Source organism: Balaenoptera ricei, chromosome 7 (genome assembly GCF_028023285.1).
Source record: "Balaenoptera ricei isolate mBalRic1 chromosome 7, mBalRic1.hap2, whole genome shotgun sequence".
In the NCBI taxonomy this organism is placed as follows: domain Eukaryota; kingdom Metazoa; phylum Chordata; class Mammalia; order Artiodactyla; family Balaenopteridae; genus Balaenoptera; species Balaenoptera ricei.
The window spans coordinates 62639288-62659705 of record NC_082645.1 but is presented as its reverse complement, the minus strand read 5'-3'; the positions used below and the strand labels follow the sequence as shown (position 1 = coordinate 62659705).

General features: G+C 38.8%; 1 protein-coding gene across 2 annotated transcripts in view; it reads left to right on the top strand.

The window, feature by feature from the left end:
* Positions 1–6892: 6892 nt before the first annotated feature.
* The window catches only part of GPR155 (G protein-coupled receptor 155), a 48640-nt gene continuing 35114 nt past the window's right edge, over positions 6893–20418 (top strand). The window contains exons 1-2 of one of the 2 annotated variants that reach the window (XM_059928125.1): positions 6893–7075; positions 11336–11832. In XM_059928125.1, the coding sequence (XP_059784108.1) occupies positions 11367–11832 (466 nt within the window). In that variant the 5' untranslated portion in view covers positions 6893–7075; positions 11336–11366. The remainder of the gene's footprint in view (positions 7076–11335; positions 11833–20418) is intronic. The other variant, XM_059928124.1, reaches the window with a different exon arrangement.

The following is a 20418-nucleotide window of genomic DNA, read 5'->3' as shown; positions in this document are numbered from 1 at the left end:
AGATGAGGCAGTAGATACAGTCATGGAAAAAGACAGAAGAAAACAGACAAATCAGTTGTCAGTATCCATGGCCTCTGATCCTGTCTTGACCATGAAACAGAAGTGTTCAACATATACCTGCTAAAAAGCTCATGAAGATGTAGGCTCAATAAAGGAATGCAAAGAGCAACAACCGGATGTGGAACAAGGGAAGGCTCTTCCATTCAAACTTTAACTATAACTTGTTCCTTTAACTTCATTTGATAAAGACAAAGTCTAGGGACTTCCCTGGTGGCGCAGTGGTTAAGAATCCGCCTGCCAAATCAGGGGACACAGGTTCAAGCCCTGGTCCGGGAATATCCCACATGCCGTGGAGCAACTAAGCCCGTGCACCACAACTACTGAGCCTGCGCTCTAGAGCCCGCGAGCCACAACGACTGAGCCAACCAGCCGCAACTACTGAAGCCCACATACCTAGAACCCGTGCTCCACAACAAGAGAAGCCACCACAATGAGAAGCCCGTGAACCACAACGAAGAGTAGCCCCTGCTCGCTGCAACTAGAGAAAGCCTGTGCGTAGCAACAAAGACCCAATGCAGCCAAAAATAAATAAATAAATAAATTAATTAATTAAAAAGACAAAGTCTACACTAAAACTCTTGTTTGGTGAGCTCACATGTTTCTCCTACAGTCTGATAATTTTCTTAACTGTCCTTTACAGATTTTCAACAGCATACTTAAAACTCCTACCATTCAAAGGTCAGTCATGAGTTTCATTGTAACGTTTTATAAAATGTATACCTCTGGGCTTAAACTTTTAATAGTAGTTCTTCATTTGACAAAAACTATTATGTTAAGAAACAAAATCCTTAACCAGTTACTGAGGCAACATATGAAATTAAATTTCTAAGACTTTTTTAGGAATTTTATCAAATGTTAGCATTACTATAAACATCTTGTCTCCAAAATGTTTATGTACACCCATGGGAGAGGGCTTGAGTTAGGCCATCGGAACTAATAATAAGCCAGACTTGAGGATATAGTTAATAGTGATATTAGCTATAGGCTATAGAAGCCTAGGTGCCAATTAATACTGCACTGAGAAACTTACTTTTATCAGTTTTATTCTCCAAGAAGAACTGTCTCCAAACCTAGTGCCCAGGACTCTTTCTGACCCAGTCTGGGTAATGTTCTTGTAGTTCAGAAGTCTTAAGTTCTCTTTCCTGTTTCAACTTTTTGGAATGGCTTAGGGAAAGCTTGCATAGAAGTTAAGGTAAAAGGAAAGTCTAAATAATTTTTGGAATTCTGGGGACATTTAAATATTTGTAGAATTGATTCTTGGGACATTATCACATTTATTCTATGTCACAACCAATGATAATTCTTCATGATTTGGCTTTTCCAGCCACTGTCAGTCACAAAACCATCTGGTTCCTCTGCTGCTACACAGAGACTTGAGTTCTGATACTTCTCCTTCAGTTACTTTTGTTGATAGTGGAAAGAAGCAGCACAAGAAAGAGCAGGTGTTTCCGTTCTAAGTTCTCTAAATACAGAAATTTCATAAACATGTTTAGCTGGCATTCCAAGAGTTGGTAGGTTAACAAACATTTACCAAGTGCCTACTATGTGCCAAGCACTGTTCCAGGTACTGAGGATACTATGGAAATCAACACAGATAGAGTGCCTGCCCCTTCAAGGAGGGAAGAACAGTGGAACTCCTGAAACACATACTCTACTGGAAGAGTGCTTCTGAGGTCTGTGCTTAATTGTTATGCTGGGGATATGATAGACAACCTTTTCTTGAATTAGCTATTTACTCAAAAGTTCCACCCAGGTTTTAACTAGAATCAGCTAAAGAACTTCTTACTCCAAAGTCAAAACTAAATCTGAGGTTTTTGCCTCTTCCTCTTTATATCACACAAAATTTGTTAGTTCTACGGTGTTTCATCTTAGACATAATTCAAATTACAAAATGTTCTGCACATTTATAAGATTCTTTGTTGAGTGACTGCCTATTACATAAATTTGTCTATGAGCACATTTTTAAATGAACAGAGTAACAGTAAAAACAGGAGTATTTTTTGTTTGTTTGTTTTTCATTCCCATTTACCTGATCTCTAACCCCTTTACAAAAAAAAAAAAAAAGATCAAAACAAAACCACAAGTATCAAGAAGCTAAATCCTGAGACAAATGGGATGGGCTCCAAAGTCATCATGTTGCTATTGTATGGTTTCTGCACCCTTTCTTATCTAAATCATTGATTTAACTTTCAGTTTCATAATCTAATTCTGGTTTCATTGTTTTTCTGCTTAAAACTTAAGTGCTGGCCCAGACAAAAGCCCTTGCCTACCTACATTTGAGCCTCACCTGAAGTCAATAAGATCAATAACAAGGTGAGATGTTTAGATTCTATTTTCCCTCACTGCTTTTGTAAGAATATATATGTAATACACATATTACATGTGTATATAAAATCTATATATATTTATTTTTACCAGTTTATTATAAAAGGATATGATGAAGGATACAGATGAACATCCAGATGGAAGAGATGCATAGGGCACAGTATGTGGGAAGGGGCTCGGAGCTTCCAAGCCCTCTCTGGATGAGCCACTCTCCAGGCACCTCCATGTGCCCACCAACCCAGAAGCCCTGTAAGTATATTTTAATAGCAAATTGAAAAGGGGAAAAAGTTATTATGTATTTACAAAAACACAATATTAAATTAAAAGATAATTTTCAGGGTTCTATCTTGACAGATCAGAAATTAAATTAATTATAGCATTTAAAATAACAAACAGAAGCCATAGTTTCAGAGAATGTTTATATAAAGCTATAAACCTGGGCCAAGTGAAAAGCTGGAAAAAATAAGAAATCCAGCCACTATAAAAGAGCTATACCACAGTTGCTTGTATCAAATAGCTTCTTGTGGGGGAAGAAAATTTTTCCTTTCCCCTTCTAGGTTCCTTCGACTGGTCTAACCATCAAATTAACATAAGGAAGATAAACAAGAGAAAAACAAATAAATTTAATTTGATACATACCTAAGAAGAGAACAAAGCAGGCTGTTTACATACCTTTTTAGAAAAAGAATCAAACATTTGTGAAGATTTGACAAAACAAAGGGGTTTTTGCTTGGGGTAGCAAATTAATGAAGGAGTAACAAAGTTTGCTTATACACCTTTCCTGGCCTCAAATTCCCTATCTCAATGCCCTTCATCCTCATGGCATAGGGAGGAAAGCTTCCTATGGGAGCTTCGTTTCCTGCTTTCAGGGGAACAAAGGAAGGTCAGAGTGTTCTTATACGAGCTGTTTCTCAAGTAACCTTAAATCAAAATAATCAATATGCCACCTTGGCATATTTGGGAACAGCCTGCCCCAAGCGCCATCATTCCCATTGAATAGAAAGAAGGTATCTTGGATAGCTGGTAGGCAGTTATGTTTTATTCAATCATTCAAAAACCATTTATGAAACAGCTACTGTATGTCACGGAAAGCACTATTATAAATGCTAGGGATACACAGATTAACAAAAACAAGGCCTTAGCCTTGTGTAAGTTCATATATTGCACTGTATCAGTGCTCTTAAATTGTTCTATTTTATAGGTGGATTTTGTACACCTACCTGGTTTAATACTTAGCAGTGAATTTTAGAAAAATATTTACTATTATGGTTCAACATTTCCATATAGCCAAAATATACACTTTATGACTTATTTCAGACTTTTTCCTGATAAAATACATACACATTTTTTGGTAGAAATTTTGGGAACTTTTCTACACAGAAAAAAAAAAGTGTATTTTTATCACTCAAAGATAATTACTATTGGCATTTTCTTCTAGAATTGTTTTTATACATTTGATTTCAAGTAACAGAAAACCCAACTCAAACTTGTTTAAACAATAAAGAAAATTGATTGGCTCACATGAATGAGAAGTCCACAGGCTGACTGGCTTCAGGTGAAGCTTGATCCTACAACTCAATATGTCATCAAGGACCCGTTTATTTCCTTCCCTCTGCTGTGCTTTCCTTGGTGTCTGCACCATTCGAAGACTGGTTCCTCTCGTGGTCCCTAGATGGCTGCCAGTATCTTCCTGGCAGTAGGAAAGAACGTCAGCATTCTCAGCAAATGTTCTAAGAGCCATTCTATCAAACCACCTTGGTGCCACTGCCCATCCTGACTCAATGATTGAGTCCAACGAACATACTGATCGGTTAGCATAGGTTAGTTACATCACCTTTGAAGGCGGAGTGAGATCAGCTTCTCTGGAATCATATGAATCTCTAAGGAGAAATTGGTACTGACAGGAAGGGGACAGGCAGTATTAAAGAAACTAGAAATCATTTTAGACATATTCAAACAACACATTTAAGTCACTCTAAACACTTGTACTATTTTATCTTCCTCTTCTTTACTCATCTTTGATTAGACTCTATGGATGGCCCAGAGTCCAAATTTTTCAAGGGAGATCATCCTCAAAATTTTGATAGAGAATATTAAGTAGGTATTGAAAATTATGACACAGATCTATATTTCTGAATAAAAATGTTATATATTAAATGAAAAAGGTTACTAAAAATCACGTATATGAAAAATAATGTGTATTGTATGACCCTATTTTTCTTAACTGATTTATATATGCATAGGAAAAAGTGATACATATATAGTAAAACGTTAACAGAAGTTATCTTAGGTGTGCTTTTCACTTCCTATTTCCAGTTAACAGTATATATAGGTCAGCATCTCACAGAATGACTGGCAGACAGGATAGTGGAATTAAATTATTACCTTATGGCATTCATCAGTAATTGCTTATCTAAGAATGACTTTTTTTTTTAATTTTATTTATTTATTTCTTTATTTTATGGCTGTGTTGGGTCTTCGTTTCTGTGCGAGGGCTTTCTCCAGTTGCGGAGAGTGGGGGCCACTCTTCATCGCGGTGCGCGGGCCTTTCACTGTCGCGGCCTCTCTTGTTGCGGAGCACAGGCTCCAGACGCGCAGGCTCAGTAATTGTGGCTCACGGGCCCAGTTGCTCCGCGGCATGTGGGATCTTCCCAGACCAGGGCTCGAACCCATGTCCCCTGCATTGGCAGGCAGATTCTCAACCACTGCGCCACCAGGGAAGCCCTAAGAATGACTTTTTGATGAAGTCCTTCATCTCCGTAAACACTTTGTTCCTAGAGTCATTGTCCCCCTGCCAGCTGCTCTTACTTGTCCACTCCATACAGGTATCTCCAAACCACATCTTTGGCTCTGTTTTTTCTCTCTTGAGCTTCTGTTTTCTCTTTAGGTGTCTACTAGAAATCTCTACTTACATGTGCTGATACCTTCATGAGCAGTTAGTTCACAGGACAGTGAGCACTTAGACTCTCATTCACTTGCTGGCTGTTCTTAGATCAATGACTTAATCTCCAGGACCTCAGATAAAGAAGATGATGATAACTTCTTTAAGAGAGGAGACTAAACTAAGTTTCTTGAGGTTTTAGATTTTAGGCCTGAAACCAAATTCATTATCTTCTTGTAACCACTTCCCTCACTTGAAAGATTTCTTCCTTTCATCTTCAGATAATAGAATGATAGGAAACAGTAGAACTTTAGAACTAATAAGGATGTTAGAGTCTCCCTAGCTCAATTCCTTTTCTTTACTATAATGGATGAATACATACCTTCATTATCTCCTTCCTTTTCTTGCCCTATCAGTAATCCAGTCCCATCAGTTCTCCTTTTGTAATGTCTCTCAAACCTCTTTCATTCTTTTCATTACCACCACCCCAGACTACATCTTTATTTCCTCGTGGCTTGGTTTTTCCCAAAGTCATGTTTTTCCTGCTTTCAGTCTTTCAACTAATCCTGGGAAAGCTTCCAGACTGCATATCTGAAAATAGTGTGATCACTAAGACATGTTCTCATGAAAAAAGAATTTGATGGTTTTACTGTGGTCAGAGGATAGGTCCAAACTCTAAGGCTAACCTAAGGAACTTCCTAGAGGTTCACCCTAACTTACCTTTCCAGGCCTATCTTCCAGTATTCCGCTAAAAGTTAAAGCTGAATAAATATTTATTTAATTGAATTAATCTCCATACTTTCTAAACACAAATTCTTTTAGCTTTGAGATATAACCAGGAGATTAAAAAAAAAAAAAAGCAGCCAGGTTCAAGGGAAACAGGGAAGCTGTTAAAAGTTAGGAAGATAGAGAACAAGGGTGAAGTGAGGAGAAGAGTAGCAGAATTCATGACTTTTCTATATGTTCAGTTCCTGCTCTACAGTTTTCCACCAATACAGTTTCCGCTCAGTACACTGAAGGGATATGGATGTCGTTCCCCCGACAACAGAAACACAAGCAGTCAGGGACTGGGTGCTTATTCTAAACCAAGCACAGGGCTAAAGCTTTACAGACATTTTAGTCTCTGATTTAGGAAGGTCAAGGTCACACTGCCTTGAGAAAGGTGAAAGGCAGGAGTCTGACCCACGATTAAAGACCTTGCTTTAAACTGTGCTATAAAAACGAGCAGGCTAATCAAGAGAGGACTTGGCCGACCACACGAGTCTGGGGTTAGGCGTAAAGACAAGAGGCTTCTGCACCTGAATTTACGGAGAGGAAAACGAAACGGCAAAGCGCCCACGGCAACCGCCATTTTGCGGGAGCCGAGCGGCCGGAAGTCCCGCCGCCTGCGTCTAGCGGCTGGGAAGCTCGCAGCCTGCGGCGGAGGCTGGGGTACCGGAGGACCTTGGGCCTCCGCGTCTCAGCGGTCGGGGACGGAGCCAGAGGGCGGGGCCGGGGCCGCGCGGCGTAGTCTCGCGGCGGGAGGCGGAGCCTGAAGGCGGGGCCTTGGACGGCGCGGCTCTGTGTTTCCCCCGGCCGGGGGCGGGGCCTGGAGGCGGGGCGGCGGCGCAGGGTGGAGCTGACCCGGTCCCAGCTTACGAGCGCCTCACTTTCTCGGAATGTGAATGAGCTGCTATAGCCGGCCGCTGGCAGCCGGCAGCTCTCGGCTAGGAGGGCTGGGGTGGGAGGTGACGGTGATTTCCTCCCTGCTTGACCCACCTCGAACATCGACTCCCTTCTCCCGCGGCCCCGGGGATGCGGCCGTAGCAGGTGAGATGGGCCCCCGGGGCGCCGACCTGCGCGGTCCCGGCTCGGCTTTGCGGGCCCCTGGTGACCCCGCTCTCGCCCCTCGAGTCTGAGCAGGTGGGCAGCGCCCAAGCCCGCAATCCGCTGCCTGCGCCTGCCCGCCTCTGCCCCGCAGCGCCCGCCTTTAGGACGTGCGGGGCCACCCGGGAAGACTTATGTAGGGGAAGGGGCGGCTTGTCCCCTTTGGTGACAGAGCTGCCATCCCTCAGTTTGAGGAGCACATCATTTACGTGCGTCCACCCTACCATTCTCAGACTCTTCCCTTTATTCCGGGGGTTGGCCTCAGTGAATGCCATCCTGGGAGCTTCTGCCCAGGTACCTGGAGCGTTGCACCAAATTTTCTCCCTTACCCCTTTTTGGAGCATTTCACTTACCATGCTTTGTGAATGCCATGCCCTGGGGAAGCTGAGCGACCAACTTTGTATCCCAGGCACAGAACCCAGGCTGCCTTTACACTTCCACTGCTGGCTGCCCAGGCATTGGGTGGCAGCTGTTCTTTAGGCGGCCTATTTGGTTACGGATTCTCTACATCCTTATCTTAGAGGGCCAAAGTCTGTCCCTGCCGACAAGAGAAGAGGCAGTGCTCAGCACTCCCTCCCCACTCTGGGTCTTTAGGGAAGACGTTTGGTCCCCTGCAAGTAGGTGGGAGTGGGTGGATGGTGTGACTGCTGGTGTTGAAGGGTGCTTGAATAGGACCACACTGTATTATGCTTTTCCCACCGGAGAAAGGTTGCTGGGTGTTTGAGAAATAGCTTAAGAGTTTAAAGCTTTCTCTTTGAAACCCGTCAGAACCCTCCTCCCCATTTTCACTTAATAGCAGTTGTTTACAATGTTAGTGGTTCCTCCATGTTATCTAAACCAAGTATTGAGTGGCCAGAAGTGGCTGGTGTATAGCATTTCTCTGCTCCCGACCCAGTGAGTGGTCTTTTACTGTGACAAGCCAACTTTTTTGTTCTTTAACAAGCCTTGTTTTTAATAAGATGAAAAGACTGGATGCTATTTTTTTTTTTAAACTTCCATTGCTGTGGCTCCTGTTTATTTTAAAAGAATGCTTTGAGAAGTATATTCTCGGGGCTTCTCTGGTGGCGCAGTGGTTAAGAATCCGCCTGTCAATGCAGAGGACACGGGTTTAAGCCCTGGTCCGGGAAGATCCACATGCCGCGGAGCAACTAAGTCCGCGCGCCACAACTACTGAGCCTGCGCTCTAGAGCCCAAGAGCCACAACTACTGAAACCCGTGCGCCTAGAGCCCCTGCCCCTCAAGCCACAGCAAGGAGAAGCCTGCGCACCGCAACGAAGAGTAGCCCGCGCTCGCCACAACCAGAGAAAGCCCGTGCGCAGCAACGAAGACCCAACGTAGCCAAAAATAAAATAAAATAAATCTATTTTTTAAAAAAAGTATATTCTCTTCCTGTTGGAAAAAAATTTCAGATGAGATAAAACTTTGTAAGTCCTTTTTGGTTATTTTGACTGCCCCTCAATTAGCAGATATTGCTTCTATAATATCAAGGAACATTAAAAGAAACTTCATGGGAAGGGGAAGATTACTTTCCAAAGTTTTTCTCTTAATTTTTGACTACCTGAAAGTTAAACCTGGGCCTTGCTACAGCTATTTGACCATCACCTTGAGGGAAATAAAGAGCTCTCCCTTCCCTGCTAACAACTAAGATCAAACTAAATTAAATTGAACTCCTCTTAGTTGTTTGGTATAAAATGAAAACTGATAACCTTACAACCCATCCCATCCCTCTGTTTTAGTTGGAGGCTCTTTAATACCAAGTATGTTTGAAGAACTGCATAGAACAATGAATTATATTTAATTTACTACCATTCTTCTTATTATTAGGACACACAGCTCCTAATGGCAATTGCTACCATTTCTTGAAGGCCTACTTTGTGATAAGCTGTGTATAAAAGCTCCAATCCTCACAACAGCCCTCTAAGGAGGTTTTTACTCTCATTTTACAGTTGAAGAAGCTATGGTGCAGAGAGGCTGAGTTACCCGAAGAGTTGATGAGTGATAGGCCCCAAATTGGGTTCAGGCCATTTGACTCTTTTCACTGAACAACTGCAAGTTTAGTTAAAACTGTTGGTTTAAAAATTATTGGAATACATTGATATGCAAGTGTGGTACAAATAAGGGGTAGGGAGCAGTGTAAGTTATAATGCTCCAGGAAAAGAAATATAGGGAACTTTTAAAAAAACAGAAGACTGGAGTAGTTTATCACCTTAATCTTTAGCACTGCCTTTTCAAGTCCACATCTCTCAGGGGCTCCAAATGTTTAACACCTTTGTTCACTTGTTTACCAGCGCATTACTTTAATTATGGGTACCTGTACCAATCAGTAGCTTTCCCAGGATATAATTTGATGCTTATTTGGTAAACTTCAAGTATGTGAGTATTACAGGTTTTGTGTATATTGACCACTCCTATCTAATCCTAGTAGGAAAATATTTGTCCTGATCCAGATTAAATGTAATGTTTTAAAACGGTTCAGTTTATACCAGGGTAGCACAGAGAAAATGATCTCATCCACACCCCCAGTTGTATCAGTTATTGGTCTTTGGCCTGCCATCTGAGTCCTTAATGTGATGTGGGTGTTTGAGAACTTAACCTGGGCATTATACATTTCAGGAAGCATAAGCTTTTTTACTTTCTACCTTATATAAGGCTACTTTAGATGGTTAACCCAGAATAATCACTTAGGAATTGGCAATTGTCACTATGTTAGTTTCAAGTTACTAATAAAACTGGTTAGTTGCAGAGTTGTTCACACCTAATGTTCATTGTGTCCCTGGCAGCAAGAGGAAAGTCTGGTAAGTATTGTCATATTAACATAAAGTTTTCCTTGCTTCATTTTCTGAACATCTTTAGAACATTTTACAAGACATTTTGTGTTCTTTAACATTTTATGAACAGCTTTGGAACATTTCAGAACACATTTTGTGGTCTTGGTGAAAAACTTAGAATACTTAACATTCAGGAAAAAACAAAAAAACAAAATTCTGTCCATGAAGTAGATAGTTCCTAAGAAAGAACATTGATCCACTAAAGGGTGAAAGGTTTATTTAAGAGCAGGTGATTATTTTAGTCTCCTAAATCTCCTGTGTGCTCCAGGCACGGTGCTAGGCATTAGGGATACAAAAGTGAGCAGAAACATGCACAGACCCTGCTTCTATGGCACTTAAAGTCTAGTGAAGGAGACAGACATAAATCACATAGTCACTCTAATACATAGTATAATTATAAACTGAGAAGAGTGGCCTAAAGTTAAGGAACATGATTCTATTTGAGAAAGACTCCTGGCCTGGCTATGGTGTTAGAGGAGCCTTACCTGATACAACGACTCCTGAATTGATTTGGATATGATTCGGAGGATGGGTAGTTGTTATGTGGGTGGGCAGGGAAGAGAATATTTTAGTGTGAACTGCATGGGCAAAGCCCCTGTGGCACAAAGGACTATGGGGAATTCAAGAGAGCCAATATGTCTGGCTGGTGTAAAAGGAACTAAGAGTAGGTTGGTGGGATGCCATCATTTTTTCTTTCATTCTCTCTCTTATATGCCACCAGAAGTTATATTTAACTTTTGTTAAGTGATTTATTTGTGCCAGATGTGTTTGTAAGGACTTGATATTGAATAATATCAAGTTCCTATGAGGTAGGTACTATTATTGCCGTTTCACAGATGAGGAAAATGAGGTACAGAAAAGTAAGTTACTGGTTCAAAGTTGATCAGTGATATTCTATTATACTCTTCTTCCTATCCTATATTCAAGTCCTTCCGCAGGCTGGAAAGGACCTTCCTGTCCATTGTGACTCTTTGATGTAGCCCTGAGAACTTCTGAAACTTCTGGAAAATTTGGCTGCAGGTGGACATTCAGCAGACTCTGTGGGCCCCATGCTCTCATCCACTAGGCAGAGCTTGACTGTGGAGCACTGGAGAGGACCACAGGGCATCATTACAGCTGTAAAATCTGTGGATCTTATTTTTCTCATATCTGATACTGAACATAGGACAGCAACATAAATATTTTGAACTGACCCACCTTTGAGAGTCGAGAGGTTGTTGTTAGCAGACACTTCCACCCATTTTATTTTTCTCTGATGGTAGTTGAAAAAAGTTTGTATATTTATTTGGCCATTTAATAAATCTATGTTTGCCAGTATATCCTTTAAACTAGAATTCTTCTCATTGACTTCACACTGAATCTTCTTTCTTTCCAGAGATCTGGTTGGAGTTGGAGGGTGAAAGAAAATGAATTCTTTTTCTGATATACCTGCCAAGAACTTGACCATTGCAGTCAATATGACCAAGACTTTGTCCTCACCAGTAACACATGGATTTAATTCCACTAATGACCCACCTTCAATGTCAATAACAAGGCTTTTTCCAGCCTTACTAGAATGCTTTGGCATAGTCCTTTGTGGCTACATAGCAGGAAGGGCCAATGTTATAACATCAACACAGGCAAAAGGACTGGGAAATTTTGTCTCCAGGTTTGCACTTCCAGCTTTATTATTCAAAAACATGGTTGTACTTAATTTTTCCAATGTGGACTGGTCTTTTCTATATAGTATCTTAATTGCCAAAGCTTCTGTATTTTTCATTGTATGTGTATTAACCTTATTGGTTGCCAGTCCCGATAGTCGATTTAGCAAAGCTGGACTATTCCCTATTTTTGCTACACAAAGTAACGACTTTGCATTGGGATATCCTATAGGTAAGTTACTTTTTATTTTTTAAGTTTTAAAATATTTCAGGTCTTTTAGAAGGTAACAAAAGGTAAGGCTTTAATTTGAATCTTTTAACTAAGCATTTGTTAGTGATTTATACTTATATCTAAGAAATCTTTCATATTTTTTTCTTAAATATGTCTTAAGTTAGATGAATTATATTTTTTCAGAGTTTGAGGCACCTTCAAACATCTACCTGAAATAAATGGTCATATCCAAATAAACTTTGTGAGTCATCTTTCTAATAGTATTTTTTTTCTTCTCAATAATCACATATGAAAGAAATATAATTTCCAGAAGAGATCAGATTCTGATTTAAATTATGTAAAAAGCATAGGCGTACACCTGTTGAAAAACTGTCATTATTAAATGTTAGCAGTGGAAATTTATGAGTGACTTTTTCCCTTCCTTATTTTTCTTTCCATCTAGAGTGTATATTATTTTACATTAATGCTTGTTATTGAGTTTTTTATTCAAAATATCAGTGTACTTTGGTCGAAGTTAATTTCTTGTTTAAGGACAAAATGAGGACTTTTTTTTACCTTTCCAACTTTTCCTTCTTTAACTTTCCAGCTCTTTAAACAGCCTAATTTTATGTTTCTATGTGTATATGTTTTCCTGATGAAATAGTAAACATACTAGTTGGGGATGTTGAGATATCTTAGAAACATATTCTATTTTCCAGAACTCTCTGCCACCAAGAAAATGTATACTTAGTAACTACTTTTTTTTTAATGTTTTTTTATTGTGGTAAAAGTCACATAATATAAAACATACTATTTTAACCATACTTAAGTGTACAGTTCAGTGGCACTAAGTACAACTCTCACCATCATCCATCTCCCAAATTTTTCACCTTCCTGAACTGAAACTCTGTCCCCTTTAAACACTAACTCCCCATTCCCCCTCCCTACTGCCCCCCAAGCCCCCGGCCCCTGGCATCTACCAATGTACTTTCTATGAATTTTTAATATTTTTAAAGTTTATGTTTTGCTTTGATCATGTATCATAATGTAGGGGACTGAATATTATGGATATAGTCATTCATTTATTACTTCATTCATTCATAGGAACCTGTTAGTACCAGTGACTGTGCTAGCTGCTGTGAATACACTTGTTTTTTTTTTTTAAACATTTATATTAACATATTTCCATACATATTTCCACACAAATACAAATATAAGATTTTTAGAAATTTCATGTAATGTCTGAAACATTTATATTAACATATTTCCATACAAACAACCCAATGAAAGTTTAGTATTAGTTGTTTTGTTTGTTTGCTTTTTATACTGCAGGTTCTTATTAGGCATCAATTTTATACACATCAGTGTATACATGTCAATCCCAATCGCCCAATTCAGCACACCACCATCCCCACCCCACCGCAGTTTTCCCCCCTTGGTGTCCATATGTCCATTCTCTACATCTGTGTCTCAACTTCTGCCCTGCAAACCGGCTCATCTGTACCATTTTTCTAGGTTCCACATACATGCATTAATATACGATATTTGTTTTTCTCTTTCTGACTTACTTCACTCTGTATGACGGTCTCTAGATCCATCCACTTCTCAACAAATGACTCAATTTCGTTCCTTTTTATGGCTGAGTAATATTCCATTGTATATATGTACCACATCTTCTTTATCCATTCGTCTGTTGATGGGCATTTAGGTTGCTTCCATGACCTGGCTATTGTAAATAGTGCTGCAATGAACATTCGGGTGCATGTGTCTTTTTGAATTACGGTTTTCTCTGGGTATATGCCCAGTAGTGGGATTGCTGGGTCATATGGTAATTCTATTTTTAGTTTTTTAAGGAACCTCCATATTGTTTTCCATAGTGGCTGTATCAATTTACATTCCCACCAACAGTGCAAGAGGGTTCCCTTTTCTCCACACCCTCTCCAGCATTTGTTCTTTGTAGATTTTCTGATGATGCCCTTTCTAACAGGAGTGAGGTGATACCTCATTGTAGTTTTGATTTGCATTTCTCTAATAATTAGTGATGTTGAGCATCTTTTCATGTGCTTCGTGGCCGTCTGTATGTCTTCTTTGGAGAAATGTCTATTTAGGTCTTCTGCCCATTTTTGGATTGGGGTGTTTGTTTCTTTAATATTGAGCTGAATGAGCTGTTTATATATTTTGGAGATTAATCCTTTGTCCATTGATTCATTTGCAAATATTTTCTCCCATTCTGAGGGTCGTCTTTTCGCCTTGTTTATGGTTTCCTTTGCTGTGCAAAAGCTTTGAAGTTTCATTAGGTCCCATTTGTTTATTTTTGTTTTTATTTCCATTACTCTAGGAGGTGGATCAAAAAAGATCTTGCTGTGATTTATGTCAAAGAGTGTTCTTCCTATGTTTTCCTCTAAGAGTTTTATAGTGTCCAGTCTATATTTAGGTCTCTAATCCATTTTGAGTTTATTTTTGTGTATGGTGTTAGGGAGTATTCTAATTTCATTCTTTTACATGTAGCTGTCCAGTTTTCCCAGCACCACTTATTGAAGAGACTGTCTTTTCTCCATTGTATATCTTTGCCTCCTTTGTCATAGATTAGTTGACCATAGGTGCGTGGGCTAATCTCTGGGCTTTCTATCGTGTTCCATTGATCTATGTTTCTGTTTTTGTGCCAGTACCATATTGTCTTGATTACTGTAGCTTTGTAGTATAGTCTGAAGTCAGGGAGTCTGATTCCTCCAGCTCCATTTTTTTGCCTCAAGACTGCTTTGGCTATTCGGGGTCTTTTGTGTCTCCATACAAATTTTAAGATGATTTGTTCTAGCTCCGTAAAAAATGCCATTGGTAATTTGATAGGGATTGCATTGAATCTGTAGATTGCTTTGGGTAGTATACTCATTTTCACAATGTTGATTCTTCCAATCCAAGAACATGGCATATCTCTCCATCTGTTGGTATCATCTTTAATTTCTTTCATCAGTGTCTTATAGTTTTCTGCATACAAGTCTTTTGTCTCCCTAGGTAGGTTTCTTCCTAGGTATTTTATTCTTTTTGTTGCAGTGGTAAATGGGAGTGTTTCCGTAATTTCTCTTTCAGATTTTTCATCATTAGTGTATAGGAATGCAAGAGATTTCTGTGCATTAATTTTGTATCCTGCAACTTTACCATATTCATTAATTAGCTCTAGCAGTTTTCTGGTGGCAGTTTTAGGATTCTCTATGTATAGTATCATGTCATCCGCAAACAGTGACAGTTTTACTTCTTCTTTTCCAATTTGTATTCCTTTTATTTCTTTTTCTTCTCTGATTGCCGTGGCTAGGACTTCCAGAACTATGTTGAATAATAGTGGTGAGAGTGGACATCCTTGTCTCGTTCCTGATCTTAGAGGAAATGCTTTCAGTTTTTCACCATTGAGAATGATGTTTGCTGTGGGTTTGTCATATATGGCCTTTATTATGTTGAGGTAGGTTCCCTCTACGCCCACTTTCTGGAGAGTTTTTATCATAAATGGGTGTTGAATTTTGTCTAAAGCTTTTTCTGCATCTATTGAGATGATCATGTGGTTTTTATTCTTCAATTTGTTAATATGGTGTATCACATTGATTGATTTGCGTATATTGAAGAATCCTTGCATCCCTGGGATAAATCCCACTTGATCGTGGTGTATGATCCTTTTAATGTGTTGTTGGATTCTGTTTGCTAGTATTTTGTTGAGGATTTTTGCATCTATATTCATCAGTGATATTGGTCTGTAATTTTCTTTTTTTGTAGTGTCTTTGTCTGGTTTTGGTATCAGGGTGATGGTGGCCTCATAGAATGAGTTTGGGAGTGTTCCTTCCTCTGCAATTTTTTGGAAGAGTTTGAGAAGGATAGGTGATAGCTCTTCTCTAAATGTTTGATAGAATTCACCTGTGAAGCCATCTGGTCCTGGACTTTTGTTTGTTGGAAGATTTTTAATCACAGTTTCAATTTCATTACTTGTGATTGGTCTGTTCATATTTTCTGTTTCTTCCTGGTTCAGTCTTGGAAGGTTATACCTTTCTAAAAATTTGTCCATTTCTTCCAGGTTGTCCATTTTATTGGCATAAAGTTGCTTGTAGTAGTCTCTTAGGATGCTTTGTATTTCTGCGGTGTCTGTTGTAACTTCTCCTTTTTCATTTCTGATTTTATTGATTTGAGTCCTCTCCCTCTTTTTCTTGATGAGTCTGACTAATGGCTTATCAATTTTGTTTATCTTCTCAAAGAACCAACTTTTAGTTTTATTGATCTTTGCTATTGTTTTCTTTGTTTCTATTTCATTTATTTCTGCTCTGATCTTTATGATTTCTTTCCTTCTGCTAACTTTGGGTTTTGTTTGTTCTTCTTTCTCTAGTTTCTTTAGGTGTAAGGTTAGATTGTTTACTTGAGATTTTTCTTGTTTCTTGAGGTAGGCTTGTATAGCTATAAACTTCCCTCTTAGAACTGCTTTCGCTGCATCCCATAGGTTTTGGGTCGTCGTGTTTTCATTGTCATTTGTCTCTAGGTATTTTTGTATTTCCTCCTTGATTTCTTCAGTGATCTCTTGGTTATTTAGTAACGTATTATTTAGCCTCCACGTGTTTGTCTTTTTTACGTTTTTTCCCCTGTAATTCATTTCTAATCTCATAGTGTTGTGGTCAGAAAAGATGCTTGATATGATTTCAATTTTCTTAAATTTACTGAGGCTTGATTTGTGACCCAAGATGTGATCTATCCTGGAGAATGTTCCGTGCACACTTGAGAAGAATGTGTAATCTGCTGTTTTTGGATGGAATGTCCTATATATATCAATTAAATCTATCTGGTCTATTGTGTCATTTAAAGCTTCTGTTTCCTTATTTATTTTCATTTTGGATGATCTGTCCATTGGTGTAAGTGAGGTGTTAAAGTCCCCCACTATGATTGTGTTACTGTCAATTTCCTCTTTTATAGCTGTTAGCAGTTGCCTTATGTATTGAGGTGCTCCTATGTTGGGTGCATATATATTTATAATTGTTATATCTTCTTCTTGGATTGATCCCTTGATCATTATGTAGCGTCCTTCCTTGTCTCTTGTAACATTCTTTATTTTAAAGTCTATTTTATCTGATATGAGTATAGCTACTCCAGCTTTCTTTTGATTTCCATTTGCATGGAATATCTTTTTCCATCCCCTCACTTTCAGTCTGTATGTGTCCCTAGGTCTAAAGTGGGTCTCTTGTAGACAGCATATATATGGGTCTTGTTTTTGTATCCATTCAGCCAGTCTATGTCTTTTGGTTGGGGCATTTAATCCATTCACGTTTAAGGTAATTATCGATATGTATGTTCCTATGACCATTTTCTTAATTGTTTTGGGTTTGTTTTTGTAGGTCCTTTTTTTCTCTTGTGTTTCCCACTTAGAGAAGTTCCTTTAGCATTTGTTGTAGAGCTGGTTTGGTGGTGCTGAATTCTCTTAGCTTTTGCTTGTCTGTAAAGCTTTTGATTTCTCCGTCAAATCTAAATGAGATCCTTGCCGGGTAGAGTAATCTTGGTTGTAGGTTCTTCCCTTTCATCACTTTAAGTATATCATGCCACTCCCTTCTGGCTTGCAGAGTTTCTGCTGAGAAATCAGCTGTTAACCTTATGGGAGTTCCCTTGTATGTTATTTGTCGTTTTTCCCTTGCTGCTTTCAATAATTTTTCTTTGTCCTTAATTTTTGCCACTTTGATTACTATGTGTCTCGGCGTGTTTCTCCTTGGGTTTATCCTGTATGGGACTCTCTGCGCTTCCTGGACTTGGGTGGCTATTTCCTTTCCCATGTTAGGGAAGTTTTCGACTATACTCTCTTCAAATATTTTCTCTGGTCCTTTCTCTCTCTCTTCACCTTCTGGGACCCCTATAATGCGAATGTTGTTGCTTTTAATGTTGTCCCAGAGGTCTCTTAGGCTGTCTTCATTTCTTTTCATTCTTTTTTCTTTAGTCTGTTCCGCAGCAGTGAATTCCACCATTTTATCTTCCAGGTCACTTATCCGTTCTTCTGCCTCAGTTATTCTGCTATTGATTCCTTCTACTGTAGTTTTCATTTCACTTATTGTATTGGTCATCTCTGTTTGTTTGTTCTTTCATTCTTCTAGGTCTTTGTTAATCATTTCTTGCATCTTCTCAATCTTTGCCTCCATTCTTATTCCGAGGTCCTGGATCATCTTCACTATCATTATTCTGAATTCTTTTTCTGGAAGGTTGCCTATCTCCACTTCATTTAGTTGTTTTTCTGTGGTTTTTTCTTGTTCCTTCATCTGGTACATAGCCCTCTGCCTTTTCATCTTCTCTATCTTTCTGTAACTGTGGTTTTTGGTCCACAGGCTGCAGGATTGTAGTTTTTCTTGCTTCTGCTGTCTGCCCTCTGGTGGTTGAGGCTATCTAAGAGGCTTGATGGGAGGCTCTGGTGGTGGGTAGAGCTGACTGTTGCTGTGGCGGTCAGAGCTCAGTCTGTGAATACACTTGTGAACAAAGTTCTTGTACATACTGAATTTACATTTTAATGGGAAAATAAAATAAAAACAAAAATAATATCAGGTAATGACAAGGGCCATAAAAACAAAGTAGTGTTATTTTACAAGGAGATGGCATTTGAGGTGGGGAGCAGGGTCAGTGAAGACCTCTCTGGTGATATATCTTCTGAGCAGAGACTGAATGAAACTTAATGAAATGGACAATTGAAATCTGCCATTAACTTTCAAATTTCTTATCTTTTAACAACCCACCCCCCCCCCCAAAAAAATTATTACACCTCTGGCACCAGAAGGATTCTAGTGGACTATACTTTTCATCATTCTCTTCCTCCATATTGCTTACCAGAAATAGAGATACACACTTAAGAAATTATATAACTATGAATAAAGTAGGAGGTTTATGAGAGAGGAAAAACCAGGCTCTTAGATAACTGAGCTGTGAATAGTCAGAAACTAGATAGGTGTTCCTTTAAGGTTAATCAATTTTAAAATTAAAGGATGAGCCAAGCATTTAAATAAAGACTTTGGAAATAAAAGAGCAAGGAGTTAATGTGTTGTCCCTCTCTTCAGGAGCATTAATAATGTACATTTGTCAAGGTATTGATGGTATAAGGACCTTAGAAGTGGTTAAGTATCATAGTGTTAAATATTTAATAAATAGTGCTATATCTTAATTTAGACATGAACTGTAAGTTTCATGCTGTCATAGAGTAGTAAGCCCATAACTAAATAGAACTAACATTTGTAACTTTATAAGAGTATTTTCTTATATACTTATCTCATTTGAGGTAGGGCAGGTATTATTATCCTCATTTTCAAATAAGAAGGCAGACTTACAGAGATTTAATTGTCTTACCCCAGGTCACACAGCTAACAGGTGACTGAGACCCAAACCTAGATTTAAATCCTGGGCATTCTCTTATGCCACACAGTTGTATAACATGCCCATTTGATCATCAGAAGACCCAGCTAGCCCTTATAATACATTATTTTCAGAGAGAATCAAAGTTTTTCATAATCTTTACATTATTGCAAAAAATTCATAAAATGAGTAGCAGTGGAAAAAGACCTATTAGATGAGTTTATCCATTCTCATATTAAGGCAGAATCTCCAAATAAAAAATATAGTCAGCCATTTTCATTGCTGCTTTTCTCATGTCTCACATTAAATCAATGAATCTGGTAATAATCATGTTCCCAGCAGTGTGCTAGCCCAGTTCCCCTGATGATTATGCTTGCAGATTTTGAGTTGTAATTGTTTGTTTGTTTTTAAATCACAGATAATGTAAGAGCTCTTGTGACATTAGATTGTAGACAATAACTTTACCAGAAACCAACAGTATACACAGAAGTGCTTTTTCATATAACTGCAGATTGGAAGCTGTGGTACAGAACTAGGGCCATGTATCTGCACCAATGAGATTATTTATTACTGCTGTTCATAGCCATCTGCCTTCTGGCTATGCTCAGGGTGAACAGAGAAGACTATCTCTAGAGAGAAGATCATTCTTTCTGTTTGTTATGTGGCCTCTCCCAAGAATTCCTACTCTCTAGTTCACAGATAAGCATGGTAGCTTAAAGGAAATGTCCTTTTTACAACTGCATTTGTTCTACAACATTGGTCCAATTTACAGGTGACTCAGAAGAGAGATAAGTTAGTGATTAAAGAAGAAGGACAGTCGTGTTTACTTTTTCTCTATACTATAATTATAATGGTCTATGAAATTGCATTAAAATGATTTATCTATACTCAAGTGACATAATACTACACTGCATTATTGCAGACTAAAAAAATAAGCTTGCTATTTTTAAAAACAATTCTTTTCAGAGGTACTTTAAGAAATCCGCGTATGAGAAGAAACCAAGACTCTACTGAGGTGAAATGTGGACTTTAGCAAATCAGAATGGTTCCCTGCCTCTGTCATTAAAAGATACAGTAGGGCATAGTTAAGTGCTATAATTCATTCTTAAACAATGCTGATAGCATAAGCACCCTGACTAATCATAATTATGCTCTAGTGCTTGAGCTGTAAACAGAAAGGAAATGAAGCATTTAACTATATGCCATTAAATAATAGAATGATCTTGTCTGGGTCTTTGTGTTATTTGCTAGGGATTGAAACCC